This window comes from Pleurodeles waltl, chromosome 6, assembly GCF_031143425.1.
Source record: "Pleurodeles waltl isolate 20211129_DDA chromosome 6, aPleWal1.hap1.20221129, whole genome shotgun sequence".
In the NCBI taxonomy this organism is placed as follows: domain Eukaryota; kingdom Metazoa; phylum Chordata; class Amphibia; order Caudata; family Salamandridae; genus Pleurodeles; species Pleurodeles waltl.
Window position 1 is genome coordinate 1061928466 of NC_090445.1, and position 27472 is coordinate 1061955937.

Here is a 27472-nt window from a genome sequence, read left to right on the forward strand (position 1 = left end):
TGGACCCTTGGGTGCCATTAGTTGATCCTCCTGTAAAGAAAGGGAGAAATCCTGAAGTTATGAGTTGTTTACGACAGTGAATTGGCCCGTTTGCGCAGAGATCTTGCTGGCCCTGATGACCGTCAGTGATAAACTCCATAGAACCGGACTTTTTGCACTAAAGCGACCGCCAGCGACAAACGATTGACATCTCCACTTTGCACTACTGCGATGACAGTCCGTGGTGACTGCCACCACAAAGCTCAAGCAATGACCATCTGTGACTCTCGACTAAATTTAGGCGCCACAGTAACAACCATATGCGATGCCAGGGCTGCTCATTACATCTGGAACACACTCTTCACAGCCCCCTCCACCGCTATCTTCACGCCAGACTTTGAAAAGGTAACTTTTTCAGCTGGCCTACCCTGGTCCCTGTACCCAAGCTTGTTGTCCATCACGGTTTGCCTAAACTTGTGACTTTCCCTCAGTCCAGCATGATCAGATGACTGCAAGTTAGACATTGTGCTTTAAGGCGCTAGACGTATCTAAATATTTGCAATTGCGTATCTCTGGCTCTAATGATTGGATTGTTATTATTAAATAGATTTTACTGTTTTTCTAAATTGTTGTGGTATTATTCTTGTTGTGTTTTCACTTTATTGCTGTGTGAGGGCTACTAACACCTTGCCTCTGAGTTATGCCCGTCTGCTTTTGTGCCAAGCTACCAGAGGGTTAAGCAGAGGTTAATTTACTGATTTTTATGGTTAACCCTGACGGACTGTGGTTGTTACTTGAGAAGGGGTTTCACTCCCTTAATCAGAAGTCCAATTTCCTACAAGTTGCCTATCTGTTTGCACATACAGGGCTTCAGTGTGATCTGCCTTTCAACTGCCAAAAGAGCGCTGTCTGGGATGGAGTAGCTTGGCTAGCTTAAAGAGACAGTATATTTTTTTAATCAGAAGCTGCTTCATATCTGTTCACTTTTTCATGCTTTCCATTTTTTTAAAAATATGAAAATAGTTTTAATGTGCTGTTCAACATTTTTTTTTTTTATTATTATTTTTGATTGGTTATTTTTAAAAAGGGCTACTTTTTGCCAAGCATGAGAAGTGTTCTTGATGTAACTTACGAGTAGGCTGCCCTGTTTTCTTTGTTTATTTTTTGTGAATTTCAGTGGTGGTTTCTCAGTTTTAAAAACCTGTTGAAATGAGTGTTTATCTGTATTCAGCTGCTGAACCCCCAAAATAAAACTTTATTTTTTTCCACTTTTTACAAAGCATGTTTTTTTTGTACTGATTGTTGGCAGTGGATCTGCTGTGAGCACTGTGTTAGAAAAGTGTGATGATGTGCTAAAGGGTTTTACCCATTCTGTGTCTGTGGGTAAATGTAATAGGACATATTGGTCAAGATCCTTATGAGCCAGCGATTTCACCAGTCAGGGAAAAAAAAAAACAATGCCAAAGATCACATATGATTTTAATACTCCCAGTGTGTAAAATTATTAGATCAGTCCTAAAACACTTAGGTCCTGATATAGATATTACTCTGTTACAAAGTCCACCAAAATCTAAATACCATTGCATCCTATGGGATTTAGATTTTTGCAGACAGGATATCGGTCACTGTTGTGATAGAGTAACTCGTCCACCAATCCACCAATATCTAAATCAGGCCCTAAAATATACTTCTAAATCCTACACCCCTAATTCAAGCTTAAAAACAAACTAGAGAAAACAAAAGCAAGAAGAAACTATAGCCCTGTCTTTCTTCCTGTTGTCTTGTAGAACAAGGCAGCATTATGCTGGCCTCCTCAGGAAGAAAGAAACATGACTCATTCTCTCTCACTTTCCTTTCTTAGGATGGCATTTTAGTTTGCGGTTGTGCAGCTGTTTATCAGTGTTTATATGTTTACACTGATTAGTGTGCTTTCCATTTTGGCTGAGCTTTATTAGTTACTATAGGTTTAAACCTAAAACAGGATAGCCTGTGTACAAGCAAGTAACTTTTCTTTCAAGGTGTCCCTAAATATGTTCTTACACTTACACATTATTAAGCAGTACTAAATTGTAATGCTAATGCAAGTGAACTGTTTACTTTTGTACACTTTAGGTAAAAGGAAAGGGAGCTTCTGGGAGCTTTGTGGTTGTGCCGAATGCTGGTAAAGCAGTCCCAAAATCTAAAGGCCGGAAGGTAAAATATAACATGATTAATTTGGAACATAATTGTATGACAGTCTTACACTGTAAATATTATGTTGTTCATGGGTATTTTTAGGGAAGGTCTGTGTGTATTGTGTGTATCTGCTTATCTGATAGAGACCTCTAGTTGTGTTTCCTTACCTTAGAATTTCCCAGAGGCGTCAGTCTGGATTCTGAGATTTTTCTCGAGCAGTACTCATGCACGCCTTTAGGTGGCGTAGATTGGCTGCACTTCCGTCACCTGTGTTGTACGCACCAGATATTGCATTGCAGGCCGTGGAACCCCCCTTCTTCGTCATCTCTCAAGTCCTCAGGACATTCAGGTAAGCAAAAGAAGTCGTCGAAGCAGGCGAAACATTCTTCGGCTACTCCTCGGCCGATGAGACACAGGAGCGTTGTCAATTGAGGCCTCCATCTGTGGAACCTCTGTCTGGGCTGACTTTGTGCTTCTCTGAGTTTCCGGGAGCTGGAGCAATCCCTGCCCACCTTGAAGAGTTTTATGAGGTCATGCACCTCATTTTTAGACAGCCCAACTCTGATGGCATGCCTTTGGGCCCCGCAGAGTCGGAAGGGGCCTTTTGTGAGTCAGAGCTTCGGCTCTGAGGGACACACAGGGATCCAGTCATGGATCCAAATCAGTGCTGTAAAACTTTAACCTTCCACAGCGCCAGTTACAACGTTGACACTCCCGGCGCTACCCGTGCCCCCAGGCCGGGCCACCCCTATCCTCATTGCCATCACAGAACTAGATTGCGTAATACAATGCCGACTCTGGTGTCCGCAGGGGTCCTACCCCATATGTCGGATTCTGAGCCTTAATGCGATCGTCTAGGTTACAGTGAGGAGGGTTGTTGGACCCTCTGGAATGCCAGCTTCAAGATCCCGTGGACTTGCGGACGGACCTGGATGAAGCCAGTGGACTGGATACCTCCCCAGATACTCGCATGCTGAGAGCTAGGTTATCCAAGCATCCAATTCCCAGAGATCGTTCTGTTCCGGACCCCTGGAAAGGGAGTCTGGACACATGTGGGTAGAAGATGTTTTCTTCTGCCAGCATTGCATTTGCAATTTGTGAACACCGCATGCCTTTTGGGCTGTTATTCGCACACGCTGTGGGATAAAGTTGCACAAGTGCTGCCACATGTCCCAGAGGAAGCCCAGACTGTACTTTCCCAAGCAGTTGCTGATGGGAGAAATGCATCAAGGTTCACTTTCCAGTGTGGACTGGACGCAACCAACTCACTTGGCAGAGTGGTTGCTTTGACACAGTGGTCTTGATGGCCTTGAAGCGCCCCACCTAGTTGAGGACGTCTGGCTTTTCTGGAGATATCCAGGCTAATCTTATGGAAGACCCTTTGATGGCATTCGTCTCTTCAGAGAGAATGCAGACTCGGTGCTCGAGCGCTTTAATGATTCCACTGCTAAGGTCAAGTCCTTGAGCAATGTGGTGGCCCCTCATCCCCTTCAGTCTGCTTTTTTTTGTCCCTTTTGTGCCTACAGAAGGGGTACCCAGCCACATCTGTTCCCTACCAGCTGCTGTGCCACACATGCTGCCTAACCTGTGTGTGGCCGGGGGCATGGGATCCACCATCCTCGTGGATCAGGGAGCCAACAGTCTGGCCAGCACTCTGCAAACAACCTCCCAGCTGCCGCCAAACCCTCCTAGTCTGACAATTCACAACTAGTGACCAGAGACCGTATCTGCCATCACCTGCTCTGCTGGCAGTCCATCAGATCAGACAGGTGGTTTTTGCAGACAGTCCTAAGGGTCTACTCACTCTGTTTCAAGACTACCAACCATCCATGCCACCATCCTATGAATGGATAATGGAGGATCAATTGCCAATTATACGAGAGGAGTTACAGCTCTCTTGGCCAAGGGAGCCATGGAGAGGGTCCCTGTGCCAGAAGTAGGTTGTGATTCTTATTCCTGCTACCCTTTGGTGCCAAAAAAGGACAAGGACCTCTACCCTATCCTTAAGTCCCTCGATCTTTCTCAAACAGGAGAAGTTCAAAATGCTCACTCTGGCTCAGGTTCTATGTGCCCTGGACCTAGGAGACTGGATGATAGCGTTTAACTTGCAGGATGCATATTTACATTTCCCCGTCCTGCCTGCCTACAGACGTTACTTGCAGTTCACAGAAGGCTACAAGCAGTTTTAGTTCACCATGATTCCTTTTGGCCTTACCAGTGCTCCTCGGGTGTTCACTAAGGTGATGACTGTGGTTACAGCTCACCTACGCAGATCAGTGGTTTCAGTCTTCCCCTGTCTCGATGACGGCTACTGGGCTAGCCCCAGACTTTTGTTTCCCACCTCCAGACTACGTAGGACCTTCTGCATTCACTGGGGTTCACTATAAACCTGCCGAAGTCACACCTGACACCCTCTCAGACACTCCCTTATATCGGAGCTTTTTTTGGACATGATGTGGTTTCGGGCTTAACCTCCCGAGCGGCGAGTCCAGGATATTCAGGCTATGATACCAATGTTTCATCCTTTATCCTGGATTTCGGTGAGAATGACTCTGAGGCTGCTTGGCCTCATGTCCTCATGCATCCTGCTGGTGACACATGCCAGGTGGCATATGCTGGCTCTGCAGTGGGACCTGAAGTTCCAGTGCGCACAGCATCAAGGAAATATCTCCAACAGGGTCCAGATCTTTGAGGGATATGCACGAGATCTGCTCTGGTATTTAACAAACCGTGTTTGGGTCAGCGGCAGATCCCTCTCCCTTTCCCAACCAGATCTGACTGTAGGGATAGATGCTTCACTTCTGGGGTGGGGTCCGCCGCCTGGGAGAGGCAGAGATGGGCGGCATCTGGTCTCCAGTGGACTCCGGACTTCGCAGCAATTTGTTGGAGCTCCGGGCCATTACACTAGCATTAAAAGTATTCTTTCCCTCTCTCAAAGGGTTGCAAGTGCAGATGTTCACTGACACCACCACCATCATGTTGTACTGCAACAAGCAGGGTGGGGTGGGGTGGGGTCGTGTACCCTTTGTTGAGATAGACTGCGCTTCTGGGCATAGCTGGAACAACAGTGCATTTTACTGGTGGTTGAACATCTGGCGGGCTCTCTGAACGTTAGAGCAGACAAACTCAGCTGACCATACTTAGTTGCTCACAAATGGCCTCTCTTTCAGCAGTGAGGAGAGCCTTCGTTAGACCTGGTCGCCTCCGCAGAGAACGTGCAATGCCAGCAGTATTGCGCATTTGAGTTTCCAAGGCGGCAATTGCTCAGTGACACTTTTCGTCTCCATTTAAACTTAAGCCTCATGGATGCCTTTCCGCCTGTACCACTTCTGAGTTCTCAAGAAGATTAAGAACGACCGGCCCAAGTGATCTTTGCCGCTGCCGGCTGGGCATGCAGAGTCTGGTATCCCGAGCTGTTGAGCATGACCATTGATTCTCCAATCGAACTGCCTCTTCAGGAAGATCTTCTGTTGCTGCAGCTGGAAGGGCTCTCCACCTGAACCTGACCAGTCTCTCTTCTTGTGTGGTGATTGAGCGGCAGCAGCTGACAACTTTTGACATTCCACCTGAAGTCTGTAATGTAATCTTGGCAGGCAGGCATCCCTCCACGAAAACGGAATACGCCTGTTGTTTGAAGAAATTTGTGGCATGGTGCACAGACAAGTTCGTTAACCCACTTTCTCCCCTCTTTCTGAGATTTTGTTGTTTATCCTTTCTCTGGCCAAGCAGGGCTCTGCTGTGGGCACCCTCAAATGTTATTGGTCTCCTATTACTGATTTGTTTGCAGTTGCCTGATAAACCTTCATTGTTTAAGTCTCTGATTTGAATTTCATTTCAACATTTCTGATGTACGCTCCTTTTAATCCTCTCCCCAATTGTCCTCTCAAGCTTCTCACTTTCAAAACAGCATTCCTTGTGGCCATTACATCTCCCCGCAAGGTAAGTGAGCTACAGGCATTATCTAAGCTTCCCTACTATTCCATCTATCCTGACACTAGGGCTTCTTTTTCTAGGGCTTCTTTTTCTCCAGAAGTGGTCATGCCCTTTTGTGTAGGCCAACCCATCACCTTGCCTAATTTTTACGCACCGCCACATCCTTCTAAGGAAGAGGAGAGACTTCACCATCTAGACTCAAAAAGAGCATTGGCGTTCTATCTTGATTGTACCAAAGAGTTTAGAGTGGATGATCAACTCTTTGTTGATTATGTGGGTGCGAAGAAAGGTTGGGAATGCAGAAGAGAGCCATCTCCAGATGGGTTGGGGTCGTACTCTGCATTAACATGTTCTATGCACTGGATAAGAAGCAATACCCTTGCATGGTAAGCCATGAAAAGAAACTGAAGTCAGCACACAGGGTTGTGCCTATATAGGACCCTTGACATCCTATCCAGCACACAACGCCAACGATGGACGAGGAGCTAGTCGATGCCACTTAACGGTGAGCAGGGGTACTGCTTGAAGAAAAATCTCCAGATCTAGACTGATGCCTGGGGGAAATTCTAATTAAGCAATCTGCAACTAGATATTGTCTCTACCAGGTACGGTGTTACCGAAGGTAAGTGACTTGTCTATTAAATAGCAATCTGGGTGACATGTCTGCCAGTATCAGTCCTGCTGTCTCTTGAGACTTTGTCTGAATTCCCTGTTTGAAGTGTGCCCAATATCTGAATCCAGCAGGATGATTTGGGATTGATTTCAGCTCTAATGACATCACAGCAGACACCAACTTTCTGAATGAAAACAGTCCCTCTCAGACGTTCAGATTATCTAGATCTGGTTTAATGGAAGTATCCCTGCTATATAGCAAGTGTTTAAGCTGCCCCTCTGTACATATTCAACAGCTTTATATACATGTGAAGGGCACTCCCATAGCACTCCTTAACATCCTTGTTAGCATCGCTCCCCCCGCTACGTGTTCCAGAATCTGCAACCTTATTAAGAACTACAGCAAAACTGCAAAAGTTGCAGGAGTTTATTCTGAGAGTCCTATCATTCTCTGTATTTAATTTCTGTGCCCGAGACTTTGCTGTCCATTCAATCAGGACTATGTGTTGCAGCCTTCTGTGTGCTCTTGTCAGATTTAGGCCTTCAGATTGGGGACTATGAGTGTTTTTACAAATTGACTAGATTTTAACCAGACACAGTTGACAATTGACCTGATGACCTTGGCAGTATCTGGATGCCCATGAGTATATTTGCGAAGGTAGGGCTGAACAGAGGTACAGAGTGTAAATTTGCTGTCACAGTAGTTAGGAGTGTGGAACTGCTATCACCTGACACACAGGACATATTATTTAGGGTCAGGGACATAAAGTGTTCATGTTTATTTTGTCCTTTGGACTAGTAGGCCCCTTGTAGACACCTTGCAGCACTTTGGCTGCCAGTTTGCAGTACTACTGGATCTGTCAAAGACCATTAGCTGCAGTTAAGGTAAAATATGTATGCATATGTTCATGCTATTCAAACTTTTATTCATGGTTCGTTATTTGAACTCATTGTTAAACTTCTATTTGCGGACGTCAGCCAGCAAGTAACACCCAAATTCCCTCCCCAGTGTGTTTGTGACCATTGGCAGACGCTACTGAGAATTCTAAAGGAGCTTCCAATGCTTACACCAGAGGACTTACCTTTTTTCCATTTTAGAGGTCCAGCTGCTACGAAGAGCTTCCCCAGCAGCTAGTTTTTTTTTTTTTTTTTTTTTTTAACTGCACCACTTAACCAAACTTCACCGCTCACTGAACTACGCATAGCGCAGCAGAGTATTTTTTGTCACTTCACAGAGTTCTGCAGAGCAGAACTCCGCCTAGAGCTAGTTTACACCCCAAAACTGCCCAGTCTGGTGGGCAGTGGCAGAAAGCTCACTAAACACCGGGGATTATTAGTTTACATAAATTTTTGGGAGGGGCTCCTCCTTTGGCATGGACATCAGAATGGTATCACCTCCTCAGAAATTACCCAACTGTTTTTTCTCCCCTCTGGGATTGGGCGGAGGGCGATAACCTCCAATCTGCTGCCTCCAGGGGCATAGAGCTCCCTAGGCACCAGGATTATATTTTATTGTTGTAGAAAAAAATGTTGTGTTTGCCGGCACCTTGTTGTTGGGCATACCCTCAAGCCAAGCCCTAAAACCCCAACAGTTCTTTGCCCACCTCGGACTCAAAGCCCCCCATGACAAGCAAGAGGATATCCTGATTATTTTGGCTGTCTTTTGCCGGATGGGCAGGCAGAAAAGTAAATCTAAATTCCCTCCTACTTGTCATAGCTGCCATACTTAGGGAAAATAAATACTAAATTCGTAGGACACTGAAGGTCTTTATTTACTGCCTTCCTCCGTCAAATGAGATAAATGACTGCTAAACATAGCACATCTTCTCTCTAAAAACTTTGAAAAATATACAGGGCTGGCTCTCAACTTGACTTCAAAAGATTGAGGCCTAAGAAAACCTTGACTTCAAAAGATTGAGGCCCAAGAATAGCTATCTTCTGATGAGAGTGAGGGCTCTTCTGGGTTGACTAAATGCTGCATCTTGATGCAGACAAAAGTGAAAACACAACATGGGACACAGCTTGTGTGCCATGTCCCCTAACACTGCATGCAATATAAATGTCACCCCTCGTTCAGACCTTACAGCTCTAAGGCTGGGTGTAGAAAAGTGTCCCTTTTGGCATGGTAACCCCCCCCCCCCCCCAACTTTTTGCCATAAAGTGTGCTGGGATCCTGCTAAAAAGGCCATAGAACCAATGTTCTTTAACTTTACTGTGCCATTGTTCCCACAATTGGCACACTCCTGGCACACAGCTAAGCTACATGTAAAAGTTACCAGTGGTACCGAGGTATCTGTGACCATGGAGGTCCCTAAGAGCTGCAGCACGTATTGTGCCACCCTCAGGGACCCCACACAAAGCAAATGCACACTGCCATTGCATATTGTGTGTTCTGGTGGGAAGAAAAGGTAAAGTCAAGATGGCATCCCTCTCAGGGTGCCATGCCCACCAACCACTGCTTGTGCCATAAGTAAGTCACCCCTCTAGCAGTCCTTACAGCCCTAAGGCAGGGTGCACTATACCAGAGGTGAAGGAATAGCTTCATGACCAGTATGCCCCTACGGTGTCTAAGTCCATTCTTAGAAACCAAGTGCAGTGTGGCCATATTGAGTACATGGGCTAGGAGTTTTTCATTATTAACTCCAAAGCTCCATGGTGGTTTCACTGAAGACTGGGAAGTTTGGTATCAAACTTCTCAGCACATTAAACCCACACTGATGCCAGTGTTGGATTTATTGTAAAATGCACCCTGACGGCATCTTGGACGTGCCCCCTGTAACCTAACCAATTGTTTAGTGTTAGGCTGACCAGTCCGTGCCAGTCTACCACTAACAGACGAGTTTCTGACCACATGGTGGTGTTGGCCTTTGTGCTCTCTCTTTGTCAATTTTCACGCATAGTAAGTAACCAGGGAAGTCCGTTTAAATGCATGTGCTGGACGCTGGTCAATACAGGTTCCCTAGCTACATAATGGCTTCACTTTGAAGATAGGGACGTTTGGTATCAAACATCTCATATTGGTAAACCTACACTGATGCCAGTGTTGGATTTGCAGTGCCCCCTAAAATCCTACCAGCCTCTGGTGTGCTTGCTGACCAGTTTCTGCCATCCCTACACCAAAGACACCGTTCTAGACCCTAGAGTGAGAGCCTTCTGCTCTCAGGAGGCTCAGAACAAAAGCTTGTCCGGGAAGAAAGTGTCACACCCCTTCCCACAGGATGATCTGCTGATAGATTAGCTTTCCTAAGGCTGGAAGCCTCAAAGGGCTACCGCATTTGAAATGCAAATCTGACACCCCTCACGGCAGAGCAAGCCACCCCTGTCCAGAGCCCATTTGGCACCTGGACATGCAGGAAAATTAACTAGTCAGGTAGGTGTGCCACGTCCAGGCTAGTACCGCCCATAAGGTGGGCTATTGCGAGGTGGACACGATTTTTCAGAGGCAGCCGTCTTTGAGATGGCACAGTTTAGGAAGCTGGCCTGGTGTGTGGTGGGTACCTAAGGTACTTCCACCTTATACCAGGTCCAGGTATCCCCTCTTAGTGAAGTGTAGGCAGTGTCTAGAAGCCAGGTTCTCTAAAGGTAGCTATGGATGAGCAGCCAAGGCTTATCTAGAGAGCATGCAAAACTCATGCAATACCACTTTAGTCACACAGCACTTACTCACATGAAAGAAAACACTCAGTAGTACTAAAATGAAGGTACTTTGTTATTGGAGCAAATCACCACAGACTACTAGACAGGTAACCCAACCTTAGGAGGTAAGTAATACACTAAATATATACACTAGAAATCATAAACGGGCATTGAAAAGGTTAGAAAACAGTGCAAATAGCAATAACCAATAATTACCCTAGGGGGGAGCACAAACCATATACTAAAAAAATGGAATGCGAAAAAGGTACCCCCACCTAGGTAAGTAAAAAGTGTAGATGGGAGCTGGGGGTATCAGAAAACCACAAAGTTAAGTAATACATGGACACTGCCCCCCCCCCCCCCCCCCCCCCCCCAATCCACCAGGAATGCAGAACTAAAACACTGGCTTTTGCTAATCAGAACCTCAGTGGTTATGCTCTCTCATGTCTTTCAAATTGTCACTAACAAGCTAGTGACAAATTTTACCAATTTACATTGGCATACTGGAACACCCTTATAATTCCCTAGTATATGGTACTGAGGTACCCAGGGTATTGGGGTTCCAGGAGATCCCTATAGGCTGCAGCATTTCTTTTGCCACCCATAGGGAGCTCTGACAATTCTTACACAGGCCTGCCACTGCCGCCTGAGTGAAATAACATCCACGTTATTTCACAGCCATTTTTCACTGCATTTAAGTAACTTATAAGTCACCTATATGTCTAACCTTTTCCTGGTAAAGGTTGGGTGCTAAGTTACTTAGTGTGTGGGCACCCTGGCACTAGCCAAGGTGCCCCCACATTGTTCAGGGCCAATTCCCCAGACTTTGTGAGTGCGGGGACACCATTACACAAGTGCACTACACATAGGTCACTACCTATGTGTAGCTTCACAATGGTAACTCTGAATATGGCCATGTAACATGTCTATGATCATGGAATTGCCCCCTCTATGCCATCCTGGCATAGTTGGCACAATCCCATGATCCCACGGGTCTCTAGCACAGACCCGGGTACTGCCAAACTGCCTTTTCAGGGGTTTCACTGCAGCTGCTGCTGCAGCCGCCAACCCCTCAGACAGGTTTCTGCCCTCCTGGGGTCCAGCCAGGCTTGGCCCAGGATGGCAGAACAAAGGAATTCCTCAGAGAGAGGGTGTTGCACCCTCTCCCTTTGGAAAAAGGTGTCAGGGCTGGGGAGGAGTAGCCTCCCCCAGCCTCTGGAAATGCTTTCATGGGCACAGATGGTGCCCATTTCTGCATAAGCCACTCTACACAGGTTCAGGGACCCCTCAGCCCTGCTCTGGCACGAAACTGGACAAAGGGAAGGGGAGTGACCACTCCCCTGACCTGCACCTCCCCTGGGAGGTGCCCAGAGCTCCTCCAGTGTGCTCCAGACCTCTGCCATCTTGGAAACAGAGGTGCTGCTGGCACACTGGACTGCTCTGAGTGGCCAGGGCCAGCAGGTGACGTCAGAGACTCCTTCTGATAGGCTCCTTCAGGTGTTGCTAGCCTATCCTCTCTCCTAAGTAGCCAAACCCTCTTTTCTGGCTATTTAGGGTCTCTGCTTTGGGGAATTCCTTAGATAACGAATGCAAGAGCTCATCCAAGTTCCTCTGCATCTCTCTCTTCACCTTCTGCCAAGGAATCGACTGCTGACCGCGCTGGAAGCCTGCAAAACTGCAACAAAGTAGCAAAGACGACTACTGCAACTCTGTAACGCTGATCCTGCCGCCTTCTCGACTGTTTTCCTGGTGGTGCATGCTGTGGGGGTAGTCTGCCTCCTCTCTGCACTAGAAGCTCCGAAGAAATCTCCCGTGGGTCGACAGAATCGTCCCCCTTCAACCGCAGGCACCAAAGAACTGCATCACCGTTCCCCTGGGTCTCCTCTCAGCACGACGAGCAAGGTCCCTTGAATCCAGCAACTCTGTCCAAGTGACTCCCACAGTCCAGTGACTCTTCAGTCCAAGTTTGGTGGAGGTAAGTCCTTGCCTCCCCACGACAGACTGCATTGCTGGGAACCGCGTCTTTTGCAGCTACTCCGGCTCCTGTGCACTTTCCGAGGGAATCCTTTGTGCACAGCCAAGCCTGGGTCCACGGCACTCTAACCTGTATTGCACGACCTCCTGAGTTGTCCTCCGGCAGCGTGGGACTCCTTTGTGCAACTTCGGGTGAGCACCGTTTCACTCCACTTCGTAGTGCCTGTTCCGGCACTTCTGCGGGTGCTGCCTGCTTCTGAGAGGGCTCCTTGTCTTGCTGGGCGCCCCCTCTGTCGCCTGACGCAATTGGCGACATCCTGGTCCCTCCTGGGCCACAGCAGCATCCAAAAACCCTAACCGCACGACTTGCAGCTAGCAAGGCTTGTTTGCGGTCTTTCTTCAGGAAAACACTTCTGCACGACTCTTCACGACGTGGGACATCCATCCTCCAAAGGGGAAGTTTCTAGCCCTTGTCGTTCCTGCAGAATCCTCAGCTTCTACTGCCTAGTAGCAGCTTCTTTGCACCCACAGCTGGCATTTCCTGGGCATCTGCCCACTCTCGACTTGATCGTGACTTTTGGACTTGGTCCCCTTGTTCCACAGGTACTCTTGTCTGGAAATCCATCGTTGTTGCATTGCTGGTGTTGGTCTTTCCTGCAGAATTCCCCTATCACGACTTCTGTGCTCTTTGGGGAACTTTAGTGCACTTTGCACTCACTTTTCAGGGTCTTGGGGTGGGCTATTTTTCTAACCCTCACTGTTTTCTTACAGTCCCAGCGACCCTCTACAAGGTCACATAGGTTTGGGGTCCATTCGTGGTTCGCATTCCACTTCTAGAGTATATGGTTTGTGTTGCCCCTGTACCTATGTGTCCCCATTGCATCCTATTGTAACTATACATTGTTTGCACTGTTTTCTAATACTATACTGCATATTTTTGGTAGTGTGTGCATATATCTTGTGTATATTTGCTATCCTCATACTGAGGATACTCACTGAGATACTTTTGGCATATTGTCATAAAAATAAAGTACCTTTATTTTTAGTATATCTGTGTATTGTGTTTTCTTATGATATTGTGCATATGACACTAGTGGTACTGTAGGAGCTTCACTCGTCTCCTAGTTCAGCCTAAGCTGCTCTGCTAAGCTACCATTATCTATCAGCCTAAGCTGCTAGACACCCTATACACTAATAAGGGATACCTGGGCCTGGTGCAAGGTGTAAGTACCCCTTGGTACTCACTACAAGCCAGTCCAGCCTCCTACATTGGTTGTGCAGCGGTGGGATAAGTACTTTGCAACTACTTACCACTTTTGTCATTGTACTTTTCATAAGAGAAAAATATACAAAACAAGTTCAGTGTATGTACACCTAACCAAAAAGTTTTGCTTTTCTTCTCTCACTTCTTTTCTAAGTGCTGAAAAGTACCTCTAAAACTTTAAAAAAGTTCTTAAAATGTTTTAAAAGTTTTTTTTCCTGTTCTTTAAAAAGTTCTAAAAACTTTTTCTCACTTTTTCTATCACTTAAACATTTTCTAAAATGTCTGGCACAGGCCAAACTGTTGATCTGTCCAAACTTGCTTATGATCACCTTAGCTGGAAAGGAGCAAGGAGTCTCTGCATAGAAAGAGGTTTAAGTGTAGGGAAGAATCCCTCTAGAGAACTATTGGTTAATATGCTTGTTGAACAGGATAAGGCCAGAGGTGGCACTTCTGTTGAAAAGTTAGCTGATGGTTCCCAATCTGATCCTGGGACACCCCTAGCAAAAGAATTAGAAAGGAAACTTCCTAGCCTGCCGATTAACAGACAACGTAGCATAGCTGGTACTGATGTAGAGTCACACCATACTGATAGTGTTGTCTCACATCACAGTAAGAGTATTCCTTCTCATCATAGTAGAAGTGATGTTTCTGTTAGCCAAGCTGTTAGGGTGCCATCTGTTTGGGACAGGTCTCCTTCTGTTCATTCTCACCATACTTCTGTTTCAAGGCATGCCCCACCCACCCACCCTGATGACAGAGTGTTAGAAAGGGAGCTCAAAAGATTGAGAGTGGAACAAACCAGGCTGAAGCTCAAGCTGAAGCTCAAGAAGCAACAGCTGGATTTGGATAGGCAGTCCTTAGAAGTGGAAAGAGAAAGACAGAAATTGGGTTTAGAAACCCATGGTGGCAGCAGCAGTATTCCCCATAGTCATCCTGCAAAAGAGCATGATTCTAGGAATCTGCACAAGATAGGTCCCCCTTATAAGGAGGGGGATGACATTAACAAGTGGTTTGCTGCACTTGAGAGGGCCTGTGTTGTACAGGATGTCCCTCAAAGGCAGTGGGCTGCTATCCTATGGCTATCATTTAGTGGAAAGGGTAGGGATAGGCTCCTTACTGTAAAAGAAAGTGATGCCAATAATTTTGCAGTTCTTAAGAATGCACTCCTGGATGGTTATGGCTTAACCACTGAATAGTACAGGATGAAGTTCAGAGAAACCAAAAAGGAGTCTTCACAAGACTGGGTAGACTTTGTTGACCATTCAGTGAAGGCCTTGGAAGGGTGGTTACATGGCAGTAAAGTTACTGATTATGAAAGCCTGTATAACTTAATCCTGAGAGAGCATATTCTTAATAATTGTGTGTCTGATTTGTTGCACCAGTACCTGGTGGACTCTGATCTGACCTCTCCCCAAGAATTGGGAAAGAAGGCAGACAAATGGGTCAGAACAAGGGTGAACAGAAAAGTTCATACAGGGGGTGACAAAGATGGCAAGAAGAAGGATGGTAAGTCTTCTGACAATGGTGGGGACAAATCTAAAAATGAGTTCATCAGGCCCACAAAAACACTCTGGTGGGGGTGGTGGGCCCAAATCCTCTTCAAATCAAAACAAAGAAAATAAACCATGGTGCTATTTATGTAAAATAAAAGGCCATTGGACAACAGATCCCAGTTGTCCAAAGAAAAGCACCTACCACTACAACACCTGCTGCTACACCTAGTGCCCCTAGTAATAGCAGTGGTGGTGGGAGCAAACCTACTAATAGCCTATCCAAGGGAGTAGCTGGGCTCACTTTTGGTAACTTAGTTGGGGTTGGTCTTGTTAGGGAGACCACAGAGGCTGTGTTAGTCTCTGAGGGGGCTATTGATTTAGCCACCTTAGTTGCTTGTCCCCTTAACATGGATAAGTACAAGCAACTACCCCTAATAAATGGTGTTGAGGATCAGGCCTACAGGTACACAGGTGCCAGTGTTACAATGGTAATTGAGAAACTGGTCCACCCTGAACAACACCTACTTGGTCACCAGTACCAAGTAACCGATGCTCATAACAACACTCTTAGCCACCCCATGGCTGTTGTGAATCTCAACTGGGGGGGGGTTACTGGTCCAAAGAAAGTTGTGGTTGCCTCAGATTTACCTGTAGACTGTCTATTAGGAAATGATTTAGAGACATTAGCTTGGGCAGAAGTGGAGTTGGAGGCTCATGCAGCAATGCTGGGCATTCCAGGGCATATTTTTGCTTTGACAAGGGCTCAGGCCAAAAAGCAAAAAGGACAGGGTGACTTGGATCCTGGAAGAATGGACCAAGTGCTCCCTAAAGCTAGGACTAGTAGAAGTAAATCACTACCTACTATCCCTCCCTCTACAGTGGATTCTACTTCTGAGGAAGAAGAATTTCCACCCTGTGCAGAACCTACACCAGAGGAGCTGGAAGCCGACACTGCTGAGCTTTTGGGTGAAGGGGGGCCTGCCAGGGAGGAGCTGAGTGTGGCACAGCATACCTGTCCCACACTAGAGGGTCTAAGGCATCAAGCTGTCAAATAAGCAAATGGGGATGTCAGTGACTCTCACAGAGTTTACTGGGAGGACAACCTCTTGTACACTGAAGGAAGGCATCCAAAACCTGGAACTGCCAGGAGATTGGTAATTCCTCAGGAGTACAGAAAGTTCCTCCTAACTCTAGCCCACGACATTCCCTTAGCTGGACATTTGGGGCAAATGAAAACTTGGGACAGGCTTGTTCCCTTGTTTCATTGGCCTAGAATGTCAGAGGACACAAAGGAATTTTGTAAGTCCTGTGACACCTGTCAAGCCAGTGGCAAGACAGGTGGCACTCCAAAGGCACCCCTTATCCCACTGCCTGTGGTTGGGGTTCCCTTTGAAAGGGTAGGGGTTGACATAGTTGGCCCCCTTGACCCTCCTACTGCTTCAGGCAATAGGTTTATCTTGGTGGTAGTGGACCATGCCACCAGATATCCTGAAGCAATTCCTCCAAGGACCACTACAGCTCCTGCAGTGGCAAAGGCCCTCCTGGGAATCTTTTCCAGGGTGGGCTTCCCAAAATAGGTGGTATCAGACAGGGGAAGTAATTTCATGTCTGCTTACTTAAAGGCCATGTGGAAGGAGTGTGGCGTTACATACAAGTTCACTACACCCTATCATCCACAAACAAATGGACTGGTGGAGAGATTTAACAAAACTCTCAAAGGTATGATTATGGGACTCCCTGAAAAACTCCGCAGGAGATGGGATATCCTGTTACCTTGCCTCCTTTTTGCTTACGGGGAGGTACCCCAAAAAGGAGTGGGCTTCAGCCCCTTTCAACTCCTTTTTGGACACCCTGTGAGAGGTCCCCTAACACTTGTTAAGGAGGGTTGGGAACAACCTTTAAAAGCTCCAAAGCAAGACATAGTGGACTATGTACTTGGCCTCAGATCTAGGATGGCTGAGTACATGAAAAAGGCCAGTAAAAACCTTCAAGCCAGCCAAGAGCTCCAAAAGCAATGGCATGACCAGAAGGCTGTTTTGGTTCAGTACCAACCAGGGCAGAAAGTGTGGGTCTTGGAGCCTGTGGCCCCAAGAGCACTCCAAGACAAATGGAGTATACCCCACATAATTGTTGAAAAGAAGGGTGAAGTCACCTACTTAGTTGACTTAGGCACTGCCAGGAGTCCCCTTAGGCTGCTCCATGTCAATCGCCTGAAACCCTACTATGACAGGGCTGATCTCACCCTGCTCATGGCAACAGATGAGGGACAGGAAGAAGAGAGCGACCCTCTCCCTGATCTCTTCTCTTCCACAGAACAAGATGCTCTAGTGGAAGGTGTAGTTTTGGCAGATTGTCTTACTGCTGAGCAGAAAGACCACTGCATAAATCTCCTGGGTCAGTTTTCTGAACTCTTCTCTACTGTGACAGGCACCACTTCTTGGTGTGAGCACACTATAGATACTGGAGACAGCTTGCCTGTCAAAAGTAAGATCTATAGGCAGTCTGACCATGTCAGAGACTGCATAAAGCAAGAGGTGCAGAAAATGCTTGAACTAGGAGTGGTTGAGCACTCTGAAAGTCCATGGGCTTCTCCTGTGGTACTTGTACCAAAACCTCATTCCAAGGATGGGAAGAAGGAAATGCGGTTTTGTGTAGACTACAGAGGTCTCAACCAGGTAACCAAAACTGATGCTCACCCTATACCCAGGGCAGATGAGCTAATAGATACACTGGCATCTGCCAAGTATCTAAGCACTTTTGACTTGACTGCAGGGTATTGGCAGATCAAATTATCAGAAGATGCAAAAGCAAAAACTGCATTTTCAACCATTGGAGGCCATTACCAATTCACAGTAATGCCTTTTGGATTGAAAAATGCACCTGCCACTTTTCAAAGGTTGGTGAATACAGTCCTGCAAGGGCTGGAAGCTTTTAGTGTAGCATATCTAGACGATATAGCTGTCTTTAGCTCCAGCTGGGATGATCACCTCGTCCACCTATGGAAAGTTTTGGAGGCCCTGCAAAAGGCAGGCCTCACTATCAAGGCTTCAAAGTGCCAGATAGGGCAGGGGAAGGTGGTTTATCTGGGACACCTGGTTGGTGGAGAACAGATTGAACCACTTCAGGGGAAAATCCAAACTATTATAGATTGAGTTCCCCCTACTACTCAGACTCAGGTGAGAGCCTTTTTAGGCCTCACTGGGTACTATAGGAGGTTCATAAAGAACTATGGCTCCATTGCAGCCCCTCTTAATGACCTCACTTCAAAGAAAATGCCTAAGAAGGTATTATGGACAGCAAACTGTCAGAAAGCTTTTGAGGAGCTGAAGCAGGCCATGTGCTCTGCACCTGTCCTGAAAAGCCCCTGTTACTCCAAAAAAATCATTGTCCAAACTGATGCATCTGAATTAGGGGTAGGGGCAGTCCTTTCACAACTTAATTCTGAGGGCCAGGATCAACCTGTTGCTTTTATCAGCAGGAGGTTGACCCCTAGAGAAAAGTGTTGGTCTGCCATAGAGAGGGAGGCCTTTGCTGTGGTCTGGGCACTGAAGAAGTTGAGGCCATACCTGTTTGGCACTCACTTCATTGTTCAGACAGACCACAAACCTCTACTTTGGCTAAAACAAATGAAAGGTGAAAATCCTATATTGTTGAGGTGGTCCATATCCCTACAGGGAATGGACTATACAGTGGAACATAGACCTGGGAGTACCCACTCCAATGCAGATGGACTCTCCAGATATTTCCACTTAGACAATGAAGACTCATCAGGTCATGGCTAGTCTTATTGTCCTTCGTTTGGGGGGGGGGGGGGGGTCTGTGTAGGAAAGTACCATCTTGCCTGGCATGTTACCCCCATATTTCACTGTATATATGTTGTTTTAGTTGTATGTGTCACTGGGACCCTGCCAGCCAGGGCCCCATTGCTCATAAGTGTGCCCTGTATGTGTTACCTGTGTTATGACTAACTGTCTCACTGAGGCTCTGCTAATCAGAACCTCAGTGGTTATGCTCGCTCATGTCTTTCAAATTGTCACTAACAAGCTAGTGACCAATTTTACCAATTTACATTGGCATACTGGAACACCCTTATAATTCCCTAGTATATGGTACTGAGGTACCCAGGGTATTGGGGTTCCAGGAGATCCCTATGGGCTGCAGCATTTCTTTTGCCACCCATAGGGAGCTCTGACAATTCTTACACAGGCCTGACACTGCAGCCTGAGTGAAATAACGTCCACGTTATTTCACAGCGATTTTTCACTGCACTTAAGTAACTTAAGTCACCTATATGTCTAACCTTTACCTGGTAAAGGTTGGGTGCTAAGTTACTTAGTGTGTGGGCACCCTGGCACTAGCCAAGGTGCCCCCACATTGTTCAGGGCTAATTCCCCGGACTTTGTGAGTGCGGGGACACCATTACACGCGTGCACTACACAATGGTAACTCTGAATATGGCCATGTAACATGTCTATGATCATGGAATTGCCCCCTCTATGCCATCCCGGCATAGTTGGCACAATCCCATGATCCCACGGGTCTCTAGCACAGACCCGGGTACTGCCAAACTGCCTTTTCAGGGGTTTCACTGCAGCTGCTGCCAAACCCTCAGACAGGTTTCTGCCCTCCTGGGGTCCAGCCAGGCTTGGCCCAGGATGGCAGAACAAAGGACTTCCTCAGAGAGGGTGTTACACCCTCTCCCTTTGGAAAAAGGTGTCAGGGCTGGGGAGGAGTAGCCTCCCCCAGCCTCTGGAAATGCTTTCATGGGCACAGATGGTGCCCATTTCTGCATAAGCCAGTCTACACCGGTTCAGGGACCCCTCAGCCCTGCTCTGGCGCGAAACTGGCAAAGGGCAGGGGAGTGACTACTCCCCTGACCTGCACCTCACCTGGGAGGTGCCCAGAGCTCCTCCAGTGTGCTCCAGACCTCTGCCATCTTGGAAACAGAGGTGCTGCTGGCACACTGGACTGCTCTGAGTGGCCAGGGCCAGCAGGTGACGTCAGAGACTCCTTCTGATAGGCTCCTTCAGGTGTTGCTAGCCTATCCTCTCTCCTAAGTAGCCAAACCCTCTTTTCTGGCTATTTAGGGTCTCTGCTTTGGGGAATTCCTTAGATAACGAATGCAAGAGCTCATCCGAGTTCCTCTGCATCTCTCTTCACCTTCTGCCAAGGAATCGACTGCTGACCTCGCTGGAAGCCTGCAAAACTGCAACAAAGTAGCAAAGACGACTACTGCAACTCTGCAACGCTGAACCTGCCGCCTTCTTGACTGTTTTCCTGGTGGTGCATGCTGTGGGGGTAGTCTGCCTCCTCTCTGCACTAGAAGCTCCGAAGAAATCTCCCGTGGGTCGACGGAATCGTCCCCCTGCAACCGCAGGCACCAAAGAACTGCATCACCGGTCCCCTGGGTCTCCTCTCAGCACGACGAGCGAGGTCCCTTGAATCCAGCAACTCTGTCCAAGTGACTCCCACAGTCCAGTGACTCTTCAGTCCAAGTTTGGTGGAGGTAAGTCCTTGCCTCCCCACGCCAGACTGCATTGCTGGGAACCGCGTCTTTTGCAGCTACTCCGGCTCCTGTGCACTTTCCGAGGGAATCCTTTGTGCACAGCCAAGCCTGGGTCCACGGCACTCTAACCTGTATTGCACGACCTCCTGAGTTGTCCTCCGGCGGCGTGGGACTCCTTTGTGCAACTTCGGGTGAGCACTGTTTCACTCCACTTCATAGTGCATGTTCTGGCACTTCTGCGGGTGCTGCCTGCTTCTGAGAGGGCTCCTTGTCTTGCTGGGCACCCCCTCTGTCCCCTGACGCAATTGGCGACATCCTGGTCCCTCCTGGGCCACAGCAGCATCCAAAAACCCTAACCGCACGACTTGCAGCTAGCAAGGCTTGTTTGCGGTCTTTCTTCAGGTAAACACTTCTGCACGACTCTTCACGACGTGGGACATCCATCCTCCAAAGGGGAAGTTTCTAGCCCTTGTCTTTCCTGCAGAATCCTCAGCTTCTACTGCCTAGTAGCAGCTTCTTTGCACCCACAGCTGGCATTTCCTGGGCATCTGCCCACTCTCGACTTGATCGTGACTTTTGGACTTGGTCCCCTTGTTCCACAGGTACTCTTGTCTGGAAATCCATTGTTGTTGCATTGCTGGTGTTGGTCTTTCCTGCAGAATTCCCCTATCACGACTTCTGTGCTCTTTGGGGAACTTTAGTGCACTTTGCACTCACTTTTCAGGGTCTTGGGGTGGGCTATTTTTCTAATCCTCACTGTTTTCTTACAGTCCCAGCGACCCTCTACAAGGTCACATAGGTTTGGGGTCCATTCGTGGTTCGCATTCCACTTTTGGAGTATATGGTTTGTGTTGCCCCTATCCCTATGTGTCCCCATTGCATCCTATTGTAACTATACATTGTTTGCACTGTTTTCTAATACTATACTGCATATTTTTGGTAGTGTGTGCATATATCTTGTGTATATTTGCTATCCTCATACTGAGGGTACTCACTGAGATACTTTTGGCATATTGTCATAAAAATAAAGTACCTTTATTTTTAGTATATCTGTGTATTGTGTTTTTTTATGATATTGTGCATATGACACTAGTGGTACTGTAGGAGCTTCACTCGTCTCCTAGTTCAGCCGAAGCTGCTCTGCTAAGCTACCATTATCTATCAGCCTAAGCTGCTAGACACCCTATACACTAATAAGGGATGCCTGGTGCAAGGTGTAAGTACCCCTTGGTACTCACTACAAGCCAGTCCAGCCTCCTACACCACCAAAATGAGGAAAAGACACCAAGAGAAGACTGCAAGAAAAACAGTAATGGATTCCAGAAGAAAGAAGACCTGTGGAGAGAGGCGACCGAGTCCAAGAGCCACAATAGAGTCCAGGAGGAGTAGGAGCTGCTACCAACCCAGCAGTGGATGCAGGAGTTGATTGACAGTGAAGAAGTACTGGTCAGTACTGCAGCCCTGGAACTGGAGAAGAGTTCCTGGTGGATGCAGATGAAGTCCCACGCTGGAAGGAAGATTGCAGTCTGGTGTCAGTGCAGGAATTCCACCAACAAGCCTTGGCAAAGGCAAACTCGCAGTTAGTGGAAAAATAGTTGCTGCTGGGGACCACCAAGGCCCAGGAGGACTCAGCCCAGAAGACAGAGTCACAGGGGACCCTCAGCGTTGCAGAGAGTCCACAGGAGGAGAGGCAGCACCCACAGAAGTTCCACAGGACGGGGGGTCACAGAAGGAGCCCATGCAGGAGGCTGTGCTTTGCAGGATGGAGTGCTGGGGGCTGGAGCTCCAAGTTGCGTGGGGATCCCTTAGAGGGAATGCAAACAAGCCTTGGCAGCTGCATAGACATGGTGCATGGGGGTACTGTCCTGCGAGGCAAAGGCTTACCTCCACCAAAGTTGGACAGCTGGCAGAGAGGACCAAGGGGACTACTCTGGACCACCAACCGTGATGCAGGATCCATGCAGCTCAAGATGAGAGGAGATCCACGCAGCTGGTCACTTGTAAGTGCCTGTGGTTGCATGGAAGTGACTCCTTCACTCCAAGGGAGATTTCTTCTTCTTGTGCACGCTGAAGAGTTGCAGTCTTCTGAGGATGCACGGCTGGGGAAATGTTGCAAACCTGTCAGGCGACTTGGAAACAAAGTTTCCAGCAGAAGAGTCTTCTTCGTTGTAGCAGCATTTGTTGGTTCCTGGAGGGTCTAATTGCTGTTCCAGTGGCAAGAAGTCAAAGCAGAGGTTGCAGAGGAGTCCTGCTTCAGTCTTGCAAGCCGAATTACAGGAACCACCCAAAGGAGAGACCCTAAATAGCCTGGAAAGGGGGATTGGTCACCTAGCTAGGGTTACCACCTATCAGGAGGGGGCTGTGACGTCACCTGCCTGGCCTGGCGCCACTAAGATGCTCCTAGAGTTCCCTGACAACCTTGGATCCAAGGTGGCAAAACCCAGGGACCCCTTGGAGGAACTCTGGGCACCACCCCTGGGGTGGTGATGGACAGGGGAGTGGTCACTCACCTTTCCATTGTCCAGTTTCGTGCCAGAGCAGGGACTGGGGGCCACTGAACTGGTTTAGACTTGTTTATGCACAGAGAGCACCAAATGTGCCCTTCAAAGCATACCAGTAGGCTTGGGAGCTTACACCCCCCTAGTCCAGTTAACACCTATTTCCAAAGGGAGAGGATGTAACACACCTCTCCCAAATGAAATCCTTTGTTCTGCCTTTCCTGGGCTTGTGATGCTCGAGCAACAGGAAGGCATAAACCTGCCTGTGAGGTGGCAGCAGCTGGGGCTGCCTGGAAAACCTCAGGAAGGCTGTAGGAGCAATGTTGGGGTTCCTCTAAGGAGCCCCAAGGGTGCATGGAATCATACAACCAGTACTTGGAAGAGTATTGGAGTATGATTCCAACATGTTTGATAACAAAGATGCCTAGGTTCGGAGTTACCATTATGTAGCTGGACATTTATAGTGACCTATGACCAGTACAGGCCTACAATTGCATCCCCACACTCACAAAGTCCAGAAAAGTGGGTCTGGAGTTGGTAGGGGCATCTCTGCTAGTGCAGGGGTGCCCTAACACACAGGTACCTGCACCCTGCCCTCTGGGCTGAGAAGGGCCTACCATAGGGGTGACTTATAGTGACCTATAGTGAAAACGAGTTCATGCGGACTGCAATGGCAGGCCTGCAGAATCCTTTGCAATGGCTCCCTATGCTGCAGCCTTTGGGGATGCCCTGGAACCTCAATGCCCCGGGTACCTAGGTACCATATACTAGGGGCTTACATGGGGGCACCAGTATGCAAATTGTGGGATGAAATATTACCAGCAACTAAATTTGAAGGAGAGACTATAATCACTGGGGTCCTGGTTAGCAGGATCACAGTAAACATAGTAAATCATACTGACCAATAGGCGAAGTGTGGGTAACCATGCTAGAAGAGGTTATTTTCCTACACATACGTAGAAATTCTGGGACAGGGTTATGCCCACTTCCACAGCAAGTGGTCACATAGGGGGCGTAGTGACCCCAAGGGTCAGTAGCCCATTGGCTACCACCCTACACATTCCTTACGTCCCTACATTCAGTATTTAGGGGAGCCTCTGGCAGCAGAGGAGCACATCCTGATGACCTAAGCAGACTAAGGACAACAAAGAGCCACAACAGCAGAAGAGGAGATAAGAGGCAGTTGACCTGGTACCAGCCCCACTGACCTGTCTGCATTCCTTGTCAAAATCTGCGTCAAAGTTGACTCGCCCTGCACCTGTGACTCCAGAGACCCAGGAGGACTGCCTGCCCTTGAAAGACTCAAGACCTCCCATAAACAGTAGATCTGTTCTGCAACAAACTCCAAAAGGCTCTGAAACTGCCAAAACCCGACAACTGAAACCCCAACTGCACCTGTCATCTCTGACCCGAATTAAAGTGGACCACAGGTGCCAACAAGGTTCCCCAGCCCTCCAAAGTCCGAGTCCATTGTGGTTTTACCCCTCCCGGGCTCCCCAATGATGCCTGCAGCCTCTACATGCAGCCCCCCCCCCTCTACCATAATTGCTCCGGTCAGAAAAAGACGACACCTAAGGAAACCTCTGCACCTGTCGGCCCTGAGTTGTGGAGAAGAGGTCCAAAGGTCCCTACTGATGCCCGAGCACAGTGAGGCCTGAGACCTGCTATTGCTTCAGCCCTACTGGTCTCCTGGCCAGGGCCTGCAGCCTCTTTTTACAGTGACCGATCCCTATAGAAATGCATTTGGGCACCTGACGCTGTTTTGCAGTGTGCACCTGGCCGCCCTGTGCCACTAAGGGTGTACTGTCGATGCTGCCTTGGATCTTGCCCATTTCTCACTTTAACTTTTGGAGAGTGGTCTTGTAGGTCTCTTTACTCTATCTATTTGTAGAACTTGTTTTTCCTCCAATGGGATAACATTGCTGAACTCAGAAATTGCATTCTGTCCACTTTTTAAAATGAAAAGAATTCTTATTTAAAAAAATACTTACCGAAACTATTTTTCTCTGATGCCTAAACATATTTAGAGATACCTGTTTTTTTAATTTTTATAAATTGGTGTGTATCTCCTTCTTGAGTTCTCATTTATTGACTATTGTGTGTATTTGTAGATGTCTTGCACTCCTCTGTGTTAAGCCTAAGGCTGCCCGATCACACTGCCCTTAAATAGAGCTCTTTGGGATTGCATAGCAAGCCCTGTCCACTCACTGGGGAACCCCTGGACCCTTTATGCGGAGTTCACGTAACACATAAAGGGCCAGCTTCCTACAGGATGTTATTCACTACCGCCCTCATCTATATTGTTTTCAATCGGGTTCCATCATCGTGCTTCGAAAAGGCAAGAATACTATCACCCAGGACCTTCTTCCAGGGCAGCAAACTGTGAATACCCATGCCCCTCTCCAGCCACCCAAGAGACTCTCTGTTCTGATCAAAATCACGTCTCACAGGCCACCACTGCCGGCAAGCCCATGGTGGGCACCAACCATCCACTAAGGATGACCTGCCCTCGGGCTTGGCACTAAAAGCAAAGCCAAAACTGACTTCTTCAGCATCGAGCCAACTAGCCTCCGCGCCGAGCCGACAATCTGCCTCATTGGCCCACAGCTCCCTGGCTGCTTTGGCTCCAGGCACTTCAATGCAGAGACCAAAACCTCTTTTGGCACCAATAGCCTCTACACCGGTACCAAAAATGGCTCCAGAACCGATCCTCCAAACCATGCAGGAGCAACTGATCCAAAACAGTAAAAAATATATATACAGCCTCTCGCTAGTCGAATTCTGGCCAAAGTTGTACAGCCTGCATGCCACCCATCAAAGTACCAGCTATCCTTTGAAGAGGATATAGACTTGCCAGTGCCTCCCAAGAGGAAGAGGAAGAAGCAGAACATTGCCACCAGTCCTCAGCAGCCTCATCTTACTGCATTTTCACCACCTCTTCCACCTCCCTCTCCACCCCCACCCCCACCCCCTTCACCACACCACTCACATAGTGATATGGGGCATATTACACCACAGGGCTCACCACAGTCCTACACTGGGGATCTTTTGGGGTGGGGGTGGGGGGAGGTGTTGATGATACATATCAGCAGCCCACTGATCCTTGGGACAGCTATGATTTTGATCCCCCAGGTGATAAAGATCCAGATCTCTTCCAGGCCAATCCCTCACCCTCTGATGTACCTTCTTTCCAGGAATTAATTGCTAGGGCCGCAGCAGTTCACCAGGTCTCTTTACACAAGGACCCCATCAAAGATGGTTTTCTATTCAAAACTCTTTCCATCTCCAGTAGGGAATGTCCGTACCCTCCTATGTGGAAGGGAATGTTCTGACATTTAGATGATGTTTTTAAATACCCGGTGCGGGCATGCATCATTACACCCAGGGCTGATTTACACACAAAAAAAAAAATTATAAAGCAGCACCATCTGACCTGGTTTCTATCAAGTGCTAACTCCCCTCAGACTCACTGGTCGTATCTAACACCCGTAGGGGGCTGATTTCCAGGCCATAGCGGGTGCTCCTCCACCTGAGAAGGAGTCAAAGCTTATTGATGCATCCGATAAAACCCAAGTGTTTTTGGCAAGATACGATAGGGCCCATTGGGATGAAATGGAGTAACTGTTCCATCATCTTCTTGATGAATATAAAAAGAGGGGTCAAGAAATTGTCCAAGAGGGCCAATCAGTATTAACTATCTCCCTCAGGTGTGTCCTTGATTTAGCCAACACATCTGCCATGGGCCTCAATCCTAGTGTACTGCTGTAGAGACGCTTGGATATGCATATCTGGCTTCAAACCAGAAGTACAGCAAACACTGTTCAGTTTCCCACTCGACAAGCAACATCTGTTTGGTCCTCAGGAGGACCAAGTATTGGAAAAAATTAAAAAGGACACAGAGGTAGCAAGGACTGTGGGGGCACTGCAACCCCCCACTCCTTGTGGCTCCTTTCCGCGGCCTGTATACAAACAAGGTGCCAAAGCTACATCCTCAGAAGCCTCTTGCAAACAGCAGCATCAAACCTCTCTGTCAAGGAGATATTTCAGAGGCACATACAGGGGGAATGCGGAAAGGGTGTTTCTGCTCGCACCACACCCTCCACCTCCAAACAGTGACTCTCTTCTTATTCTTCCCTCCTCACCGCAACCAACACCTTTCAGGGGACGACTGCAACAGTTCTAACCTGGAGGAGCTGGCTCTGTATATACTATACCAAAATGAGGTATAGTGAACTCCAGGGGTTCCTCAGAAGCCAATGTAGATCATACTAATGCTCTCTTTTGGTGTAGTGTGGTCGATCAGTTAGGCTTATCAGAGGTTAGTGCAAAGCATTTATTGTACACACACAGTCAAGAAATGAGGCAGACACTCAATGACTAACTCCAGGCCAAAGTTTATAGC

At 47.8% G+C, this 27472-nt stretch overlaps 1 protein-coding gene across 2 annotated transcripts in view; it reads left to right on the top strand.

Moving 5' to 3' along the window:
• The window catches only part of HP1BP3 (heterochromatin protein 1 binding protein 3), a 707156-nt gene that overhangs the window by 389015 nt on the left and 290669 nt on the right, over positions 1-27472 (top strand). For both annotated transcript variants that reach the window (XM_069240026.1, XM_069240025.1), the window contains exon 6: positions 2092-2172. In XM_069240026.1, the coding sequence (XP_069096127.1) occupies positions 2092-2172 (81 nt within the window). The remainder of the gene's footprint in view (positions 1-2091; positions 2173-27472) is intronic.